At 43.6% G+C, this 10,977-nt stretch overlaps 1 protein-coding gene across 2 annotated transcripts in view; it reads right to left on the bottom strand.

Moving 5' to 3' along the window:
- The window catches only part of LOC115117863 (ankyrin repeat and SOCS box protein 17), a 4,036-nt gene extending 2,040 nt beyond the window's left edge, over positions 1–1,996 (bottom strand). Inside the window, exon 1 of one of the 2 annotated variants that reach the window (XM_029646365.2) lies at positions 1,093–1,996. In XM_029646365.2, coding sequence (XP_029502225.2) covers positions 1,093–1,826 — 734 coding nt within the window. In that variant the 5' untranslated portion in view covers positions 1,827–1,996. Of the gene's footprint in view, positions 1–227 lie in introns of both variants that reach the window. The other variant, XM_029646366.2, reaches the window with a different exon arrangement.
- Between the last annotated feature and the right edge of the window lie 8,981 nt (positions 1,997–10,977).

The raw sequence follows: 10,977 nt of genomic DNA, 5'->3' as shown, positions 1-10,977 counted from the left end.
TAGGAACATTTTTACCACATTCTCCTATAACCTGACTATCACCAGTGTGATTACTAGTGTTTTCATGTATTGGAGGATACTGTACTATTGCAGTCTCTGCCAAGAGGTCTGGCTGGATCTGGATGGCTCAGGTGATTGTGAAATGAAATTAGGCCTACATTTAGAGTTGACAGTTTTATGGTAAAACAATAAAATAAAATGTAAATACGTTTTTTTTTTTTTTTTACCTCCATGCTATGGCCAGGTTGTTAGTCTGGTCCTGCAGAAACACCGACGTCCTCTCCATCAGCTTCCGGACTATGTCGGCGCTGCGCCTGCGCGCAAACACCCAGTGCAGGATGGTATTGGTGCACACGTTAATGAACTCCATGTAGAACTGCATGTCCAGGCGCGCATGAGCCGTCCGCGCAAAATCAATAAAGTCCATTATAAAAGCATCGAATTCTTCCGAGGTCGCGTTCCGTAGGATGGTACCCAGACTTCTGTAGATCCGTGGCTCGTAGGTCTCGTGACCCCACTGCCCTGGAAACCGGTAGAGGGGTTTCCGGATGACACGCGCGACCAGGTTGAGAAAAACGTTATCCTCGCCTTCGGTGTGGTCTTCGTCGCTATCCGACATTGTTGTGGTCGGACACTCGCCTTCCTCTCAAGTACAAACTTTGCTGTTCAACATTTTTAGAATTGATCCATTCCTGAGCATTGTTACGTACATGAACGCGGGTCATTACGCAGAACGCTCCATTGTTCGCACTTGGCCACTCAGTGCTTGTTTCCTTGAATAATTTGACTTTAAAGTCTGTTGTAAAATATTAAATGCACCTATCTTGTTGAAAAATATCCTGCTATAGTGAAGCTAAAAACACTGGCGTTCATGTCTTAACCTAAATGGTTATGGACACCTTCTAGCCCATGCGTAAAATCTATCCACGAAGAACCTCCCGTGTTCTTCTCCTGCTAACTATCCATTAATACATAATAATTAAATTCCGCTAATTAATAAATTCTGCCGAGTATCCATTAATCTTCTTCTGCTAGAGTCCATTAATAAAAGCATACACTTTTTCTGATAATACTTTTTGTTTTTCAATATACCTCAGAGTCCTTTGTCTTTTGTACTCCAGGACCAACTCTCTCAGGCCTTCCTTTATGGCAGTCTTGGACATGGCTGTTGTGACGCGGGTGCGGGTGTTGTCCTTGGTACCAAAGGCTGAGCCGCGCGACTCCGAGAACGGAGATAGCGGCCCATTTCCGTTGATCCCAGTCCTATGGTCGTCGATTACTGTAATGCCTGATTTGGAACGGCTTTTGTTACAATGCAACAAAGGGGAGATAGATACATCGATTACTCCACTTTCTGAAGGGAAACCACATATCACTCCTGCGCTGAATGCCGTGGCACGAAAAGGCCCCCCCAAAGAAGATGCGATTTTCTGCTCACCTTTTGCATTTCCTTTGGTGTGGTCCAGACGAATCTTCGGTAGTGAGGTGGTACACTTACCATTCAAGTTCAGAATCGAATTAATTTCTTCTTGGTTACCTTTTCGGAAATCTCTCAAACTATTTCCAAGGCTCAGATTTGGAAAGGCTTCTTTTGGTTTCTCCTTGAGAGTTTCCGTTTGGTGACAATACCCACTAATTATTTTTATATCCCTTAACGTCATTTCAACAGTTCTTATCCCCTTCTTGATATGAAACATGGAGCGGTAGTGATCTTGCTTCAGCAACTCCTGTTCAACGGCGTGTCGTTTAAATTCATAGACGTTTACGGCGTGAAGCTTCATCAGAATGTCTATTCTGGAGTCGCTGTCCTTGGTCCCTAGTTTCATATTCTCCGATTTTCACCGCTCAGACTACAGACTTTTCCGATGGGAAGGTTTCAGAACGTTCCCTGCCGCTGGACACAACGGCGTCTCTGTTTGTCAACTGCTTCGATAGCTCAAACAAACACACGGTCCCATGGGACGGGGTTGGCTGATGTTAAGCAGCCGTTGACAGAGCATAACATCAGCCAAACCCTTCCCGTGGGACCTTCGTGTGTTTGGCTGTTTAAAATACATCTAGAAAAGGCTGACTTTATAAGTACTTATCAGAAGCTTACTTTAAAATGTATAATCTACTTTATATATATATATATATTTAAAAAAAAAAAAATATTTATATATAATCTACTTATAACCCCTTTTATAAGGCACATTAGTCAAGTGTCATTCAATAAAAACAACACTCACTAATTTGTTGTCAATAAATGTTCCCACGGACATATTCCAGTCGGCCTATTTGTGTTATCTCTGTAAAGGTTTCCATGACCATGTGTTGTGGATACAGTTGTAAAGGTAAAGGTAAAGGTTTCCATGACCATGTGTTGTGGATACAGTTGAGTTGTGTGGTGAGCTGATGAACTTAATGTCACGCAATAGAATAGTTGAATACCTGCAGTGTTCTGTGAATCTGCTAGGGGGCAGCAAAACACATATCGGACTGGAATGACACTGACAGGTCTGATTGATTGATTTGTTTTTGATGAGACTGCCTGGTCTCAGATCTGGCTGTGTTTTTGATGAGACTGCCTAGCCTGGTCTCAGATCTGGCTGTGTTTTTGATGAGACTGCCTAGCCTGGTCTCAGATCTGGCTGTGTTTTTGATGAGACTGCCTAGCCTGGTCTCAGATCTGGCTGTGTTTTTGACGAGACTGCCTAGCCTGGTCTCAGATCTGGCTGTGTTTTTGACGAGACTGCCTAGCCTGGTCTCAGATCTGGCTGTGTTTTTGACGAGACTGCCTAGCCTGGTCTCAGATCTGGCTGTGTTTTTGACGAGACTGCCTAGCCTGGTCTCAGATCTGGCTGTGTTTTTGATGAGACTGCCTAGCCTGGTCTCAGATCTGGCTGTGTTTTTGATGAGACTGCCTAGCCTGGTCTCAGATCTGGCTGTGTTTTTGATGAGACTGCCTAGCCTGGTCTCAGATCTGGCTGTGTTTTTGATGAGACTGCCTAGCCTGGTCTCAGATCTGGCTGTGTTTTTGATGAGACTGCCTAGCCTGGTCTCAGATCTGGCTGTGTTTTTGATGAGACTGCCTAGCCTGGTCTCAGATCTGGCTGTGTTTTTGATGAGACTGCCTAGCCTGGTCTCAGATCTGGCTGTGTTTTTGACGAGACTGCCTAGCCTGGTCTCAGATCTGGCTGTGTTTTTGATGAGACTGCCTAGCCTGGTCTCAGATCTGGCTGTGTTTTTGATGAGACTGCCTAGCCTGGTCTCAGATCTGGCTGTGTTTTTGACGAGACTGCCTAGCCTGGTCTCAGATCTGGCTGTGTTTTTGATGAGACTGCCTAGCCTGGTCTCAGATCTGGCTGTGTTTTTGACGAGACTGCCTAGCCTGGTCTCAGATCTGGCTGTGTTTTTGATGAGACTGCCTAGCCTGGTCTCAGATCTGGCTGTGTTTTTGATGAGACTGCCTAGCCTGGTCTCAGATCTGGCTGTGTTTTTGATGAGACTGCCCGATCTGGTCTCAGATCTGGCTGTGTTTTTGATGAGACTGCCTAGCCTGGTCTCAGATCTGGCTGTGTTTTTGATGAGACTGCCTAGCCTGGTCTCAGATCTGGCTGTGTTTTTGATGAGACTGCCCGATCTGGTCTCAGATCTGGCTGTGTTTTTGATGAGACTGCCTAGCCTGGTCTCAGATCTGGCTGTGTTTTTGATGAGACTGCCTAGCCTGGTCTCAGATCTGGCTGTGTTTTTGATGAGACTGCCTAGCCTGGTCTCAGATCTGGCTGTGTTTTTGATGAGACTGCCTAGCTTGGTCTCAGATCTGGCTGTGTTTTTGATGAGACTGCCTAGCCTGGTCTCAGATCTGGCTGTGTTTTTGATGAGACTGCCTAGCCTGGTCTCAGATCTGGCTGTGTTTTTGATGAGACTGCCTAGCCTGGTCTCAGATCTGGCTGTGTTTTTGATGAGACTGCCTAGCCTGGTCTCAGATCTGGCTGTGTTTTTGACGAGACTGCCTAGCCTGGTCTCAGATCTGGCTGTGTTTTTGATGAGACTGCCAAACACATTCCACATTCACAGATGTGACAGGCTTTAAAAAAATAAAAAGTCAAAAAATAATCATACATTTGAAAAATTTAAAATACAATTAAAATGAATGATAAAGTCAAATAAAAGCATTTATTTTTCTTAATCTATATATTTTCCTTGGTACATATATATATATATATATATACATACATACATACATACATACATACATACATACATACATACACACATACATACACACACACATACATACGTACATACATACATACGTACATACATACACACACACACATACGCACACGTACTCAAAAACTAAATTAAAATAAAAACACACAAATAAAACCCATACCACTTGCAGCAGCACTATCAAGGTTCTTATCAGCTATTTCAAGCATTCGCTGAGACGACGGGCCAATAATTTGTTTTTAGGTTTTACAGTACCTTACACAACATGTATCTGCGCATTTCCCTAGTCACCCCGTTCACTCTGTCCAGTTTGAAATATAGTTGAATAGTGGAGACCAGAGTCTATCAAACTTGGGCTGTCTCTTGTGGAGGTCATAAGTGAGCTTTTCAAGAGGAAGGAAGTCAACAATCTGGTCAATCCACATTTTAAATGTAGGGGGGGGGGTATTAGAGGCCCACAATAGAAGAATATATTTCTTAGCAAAGTATGTAATAGTCATAAGCTAATTTTCTCTGTCAGGATCAAGAACAAAGTCCTGCTGGGCATTAAGAAGATAGATACACGGGGTCATATCAAACTGTACCTCTAGTATTTTCTGTGCAGCAGTATGTACAGATTGCCAGAATCTGGCAATCTCCCTACAGCTCCAAAATACATGCATATAGGTTCCACTTTCAGAGGTACATCTTTTACAGTTAGGAGACATATCTGTTTTCATTCTATGGAGTCTCAAAGGAGTATAATAAAATTTGTACAAAAATGTGTAATTGGATTCTTTCATTTTTACACTGGTAGAGGAGCAGTATACCCTGTCGCAAACCTCCGCCCATAACTCATCACTGATAGTCAGACCAAGGTCCTTTTCCCAGATTATTTTCAAAGGAGTAAAGGAGGAGCTTCCTTTCTCAGAAAGGAGTCTATAGATGTAAGATATTTAGCCTTTAATGGATTGTGCTGTGACAAGAAGGGTTTCAACTTCATTCAACGGAGTTCTAAACCTCCTCTTGGAGGTAAATGAGGAAATTACATGTCTAATTTGAAGATGTTTAAAAAAATGGGATCTTGGCACATTGAATTCACTGCAGAGCTCTTGAAAGGATTTCAGTGTAGTGGTTTTCTGATGAAATAGGTCTGAAAAGGTCCTGATTCCTAGAGTATGCCAAAGATTAAAGTTGGCATCCCTCAGGGCTTTTGGCAAGTCTGGGTTGCCTACTATAGGCGAGTGAGAACATATTTGGGAGGAAATGCCCAGGTATTTCTTACAGTCCCTCCACGCTAGTAGGGTGCTGTAAATCACAAAGGTTTTGGCTATGTTGCCCACTTCACTAAAGTTATTAATGAATATAATTGAGCTTAAGGGCAATGAACCACAGGATTGGGCTTCTATCTGAATCCACGTTGACTCTTGTCTGTTTGTGATCCATGTTAGCATGTTGCGGATTTGGGCAGACCAGTAGTACAATTGAAGGGAGGGAAGGGCAAGACCACCTTTAGATTCAGGTTTTGATAAAGTGGAAAACTTGATCCTAGGTTTTTTATTGCCCCATATAAATTTGGTGATGATTTGGTTAGTTGTTTTGAAGAAGGAAACTGGGAGATAGCATGGGAGCATCTGAAATAAGTAGTTCAGTCTAGGGAGGACGTTAATACGGATTACATTTATTCTTCCTACTAAGCTAATTGGGAGGGAGATCCAGGTTTTCTAGATCGTTCTTGATTCGATACAGGAGTGGAAGATAATTTTCCTTAAAAAGGCTATTCAGATCTGGTGTTATGAAGATCCCGAGGTATTGAAACCCCTGTGTTTTTTCCATTGGAAAGGACAAAGTGTCTTCATAGAGCTGGTGAGTGTAATATTGAGAGGGCAGACAGTGGATTTATTAAAATTGATCTTATAACCTGAAAACTTGCCATACTGGGCAATTGTGTCTAAAATGAGAGGGAGGGATTTCTCAGGGTTGGATATGTAGAGCAAGATATCATCCGCGTAAAGTGAAATCTTGTGCTGCAGGCCGCCTGCAGAAACACCCATAATACTTGGATTGCTCCTTATCAGCTCTGCTAGAGGCTCCGCCCCCAACAAGTAGAGCAGCGGGGACAGCGAGCACCCTTGTCTTGTGCCCCGCTCCAGAGGGAATCTGTCAGAGTTCAGTCCATTAGTAGTCACCAGGGAATCTGTCAGAGTTCAGTCCGTTAGTAGTCACCATGGAATCTGTCAGAGTTCAGTCCATTAGTAGTCACCATGGAATCTGTCAGAGTTCAGTCCATTAGTAGTCACCATGGAATCTGTCAGAGTTCAGTCCATTAGTAGTCACCATGGAATCTGTCAGAGTTCAGTCCATTAGTAGTCACCATGGAATCTGTCAGAGTTCAGTCCATTAGTAGTCACCAGGGAATCTGTCAGAGTTCAGTCCATTAGTAGTCACCAGGGAATCTGTCAGAGTTCAGTCCATTAGTAGTCACCAGGGAATCTGTCAGAGTTCAGTCCATTAGTAGTCACCAGGGAATCTGTCAGAGTTCAGTCCATTAGTAGTCACCAGGGAATCTGTCAGAGTTCAGTCCATTAGTAGTCACCATGGAATCTGTCAGAGTTCAGTCCATTAGTAGTCACCATGGAATCTGTCAGAGTTCAGTCCATTAGTAGTCACCATGGAATCTGTCAGAGTTCAGTCCATTAGTAGTCACCATGGAATCTGTCAGAGTTCAGTCCATTAGTAGTCACCATGGAATCTGTCAGAGTTCAGTCCATTAGTAGTCACCAGGGAATCTGTCAGAGTTCAGTCCGTTAGTAGTCACCATGGCATTTGGATGAGAGTATAGTGATTTGATCCATTTAATAAAATTTGGGCCCATATTGAACTTTTCTAAGACTGAAAACAGAAAGCTCCACTCCATCCTGTCAAACGCCTTCTCAGCATCCAGTGAAGCCAGCAGGACAGGGGTCTTCTGTGCGTTTACTTGATCAATAATATCAAAAAGACGGCGAATGTTATCAGAAGAGTATCTGTCTCTAATAAATCCAGTTTGGTCCGCTTTTATTATTTTGGGAAGAAGAGTGTTTAGTCTTTTGGCGAGCAATTTGATAATTATTTTATAGTCGAAATCCAACAAGCTTATGGGCCGGAAGGACGAGCAGGATAGGGGGTCCTTGTCCCTTTTCAGCAACACTGTAATGCGAGCTGTGTGCATTGAGTCTGGGAGAACTCCGTTTTTGCAAAAATCCTCCAGCATTGGCATGAAGATATGGCTGAGCTGGGGCCAAAAAGCTTTGTAGAACTCTCTGGGGAATCCATCTGGGCCTGGGGACTTATTAGGTGGCATGGAGGTAATTGCCTCCAGGATCTCCTCAGGAGTGAAGGGGGAGTTGAGATCTTCTTGGTCGGTCTCTGATAGTTTAGGTAGCGAGATTCCCTCTAGGAAAGAGTGGAGTTCTGCCTCTGTGTGTTTTCTCTCAGAGGTATATAGTTTGCAGTAAAAATCATGAAAAGTTAAATTGATCTTTTTTGGGTCATATGTGACCTTGTCCTCTGCTGTTCGGATAGCCATGATTGTACGCTCTGACTGCTCCTTTTTAAATTGGTAAGCAAGCAATCTACTGGGCCTATTGCTATACTCATGGTATTTCTGTTTAGTAAAGAAAACTTCTTTTTTTTATCTCCCGAGTGTAGTCCAAATTCAGTTTGGCTTTGGCTGCTTTAAGATGACTCCAGGAGGTGCTGTCTAGGGATTGTTTATGTATTATTTCACAGCATTCCAGCTCCCTCTCAAGATCTAGCCTGTGTGCTTCCATTGCTTTTTTCTTAGAGGAAGCATATGCAATTAGATGACCTCTTAGTGTGGCTTTAGCAGCGTCCCACATTGTGGCCGGAGAAACAGGAGAATCTTTATTGTCTTGTGTGTAGTTGTCTATCCATGTAGTTACCTATGTATGGAACACGTCATTTGATAGCATGGAGGTGTTGAATTTCCAGCTCTTTGACCTCGGGATGTTTTTGCAGAGTAGGTGTTATGGACATTAGAGTAGTATGTATAGTCCATAGATGAGCTATTAGTCTCTCTCCAGATATCTATCAGTCCCATCTCTTTAGTAAGAGAGTTCAATATCTTTGCAGATCTAGGATTTGTGGTGGGGACTTGAGATGATTTGTCTAGGGTTGGGTTAAGGGTACAATTAAAATCTCCGGCCACCACACCAAAGGAGACACAATGCTCATTGAACAGGGTTATAATTTTTGACATGAAGGCAGGAGTATCTGTGTTAGGGGCGTATATGTTTAATATAGTAATTGGTTGACCATATAGTGACCCAGTTATCAAAATAAATCTCCCCTTCGGATCAAATATGTTTTTGTCAATTATGAATGGAACATTTTTATGGATAAGTATGGCTGTGCCTCTACTGTTTGATTTGAAAGATGAGAAATACACCTGTCCCACCCAAGCTCTGCGGAGTTTGGCATGTTCAGCATCACAGAGGTGTGTCTCTTGTAATAGCGCGATGTCTGCTTTTTCCTTTTTTAGAGCACATAGTATCTTTTTCTGTTTTATTGCATGCCCTAGACCATGGCAGTTCCATGTCAATAGATTTAAGGTACTAGTCGTCGTCATCGAGCTGTAATCGAGCTTTAGTGCAAGTCATCGCTGGGTAAAAGTGGATAGTAATTACAGCTGCGTTCACATAAAAGGAAAATAAATGGTGTACATAAAATAATAATCTCTGAACACCCCAGCCGAGTTCCCAAACAACTCGACACATCCCGTTGGATCTATTACCCCCACGCTCAGTCTCAATTCTGTGTTCCGAATAAAACAAAAACCGGGAACAGTTAGCAACGCCAAAGAAATGCCTCATCCTCTCCACCCCGCATGGAGTAAATAACACAGTTGCCCTCGTCCAGACCTCAGTAAAAGAGGGGAGAAAAATCAAATCAATAGCCCAGCCTACATATACCTCCCCCAAGGGACATAGGGAACCCCAGGTAATAATAGCAACAACAAAAAAACAGGGAAATAAAAGTAGTCTGAAACATTAGTAGGCCTAGGTTAGGCTATACAGCCCATCCCTCTCAGTTAAATGAAAATAAATATAAATTGGACGGCTATAATGACATTTAGGGGGTGGGTCTCTGGATATCGGCTATATGTCGTCTTACCTCCTTTAGTAATGGCATTAATCACATTTAGTCATTGGTCTGTTTCTCATAGGCCCGGATTGTCTTTCAAAAAACGCTTTGCCTCTTCGGGAGTTTTGAAGTGTCGCAAGGCTCCTTGGTGAAGAATCCTGAGCTCGTTTGGGTATTTGAATCCCCTGAAGATGCCTCGGTCAATGGAGTATTTCTTCACTTCGTCAAATTCTCGGCGCTTTCGGCGTATTCCAGCTGACAGGTCCTGGTGTAAAGCGAGTTTGGCGTTTCCCACTGTGATGGTGTTGTTTTTCGCCGCCTGTAGGACTCGTTCCTTGTCGGTGAATCTCAGGAAACGTATGGTGATTGGGAGCGGTGGTTGTCTGGCTGCTGGTGGGGGCCTCAGTGCTCGGTGAGCTCTCTCGAGTTCTATGGGCCTGTCGGTGGACATGTGGAGCCACTCGGGAAGTTTGTCTTGCAGGTAGCGGATCAGTGGCATGTTTCCCTCTTCTTTTTCGCCCAGATTGAATAGAACACAATTATTCCTTCGCCCCCTGTTTTCCAGGTCCTCTGTTTTCTCTTCCAGATGCTCGATTTTCTTTTCAGCATATGCTATTGTTTCCATGGCATCTGTCAATAAGTTTTCCATGGATAGGATTCGCCCCTCTGCCTCGTCCAGGCGCCCCGCGTTTATGGTTATCTTGTTGTTGATGTCAGGCAAAGCGTTTTCCAGGATTGTCATCTTGCCCCTTATCACACTGAGCTGAGAGTTAATGGCATCTAATTTGGTGTTTAGTTCTGTACGTTGGGATCTCAACTCAGAAAGGATGTCTTCGACAGAGTGCGAGGTTGGCATTCGTTGTGCCTCGTGGGGGAACGGGTTCTCTTGCTCCTGGCTAATGGCGCTAGTTTTTTCTGAAGCTAGCTTCTTCTTGGAGGCTTTTTTCCGTCGCTAATACTCGAGTCCTGGTAAAAATGTCACCTGTAGTGTCACCTTTTGTAGCCGCCATGACTTTTTCTTACTAAAGCTAAATGAGTTTGAACTTGGAGTGGAGGTAAGATTAGGAATTGGAAACTACTTGTGCGGAGCTCTTAGTTCATGCGGCCATCTCGTTCAAGGGTCACGTGATCCCCCCTGGCTGTGTTTTTGACAAGACTGCCTAGCCTGGTCTCAGACCTGGTTGTGTTTTTGATGAGACTGCCTAGCCTGGTCTCAGATCTGATTGTGTTTTTGACGAGACTGCCTAGCCTGGTCTCAGACCTGCTTGTGTTTTTGCCTGATTCATTGACATTGGCAAACCAAACATTGGCATGACAATACCTAGGAGTTGGCAAGAGGGCTGAAACAAACTGGAAACCAGAATAGAGAATGCCAAGGTTAAAGAAGAATCACAACTGAAATTTAGTGCAAGTGTGTTGCTCTCTCTGACAGACGAGTGACTGATGCGACAACCAAATATTTTTTTACAGAGACAAATATGAAAGCATTGTTTCTCCCAAAAGGTTTGACTCAGTCACTCTTCCTTCCTTCCTTCCTTCCTTCCTTCCTTCCTTCCTTCCTTCCTTCCTTCCTTCCTTCCTTCCTTCCTTCCTTCCTTCCTTCCTTCCTTCCTTCCTTCCTTCCTTCCTTCCTTCCTT

The sequence above is a fragment of the Oncorhynchus nerka genome, linkage group LG20 (genome assembly GCF_034236695.1).
Source record: "Oncorhynchus nerka isolate Pitt River linkage group LG20, Oner_Uvic_2.0, whole genome shotgun sequence".
In the NCBI taxonomy this organism is placed as follows: Eukaryota; Metazoa; Chordata; class Actinopteri; order Salmoniformes; family Salmonidae; genus Oncorhynchus; species Oncorhynchus nerka.
This window is presented reverse-complemented; position numbering and strand designations above follow the sequence as displayed.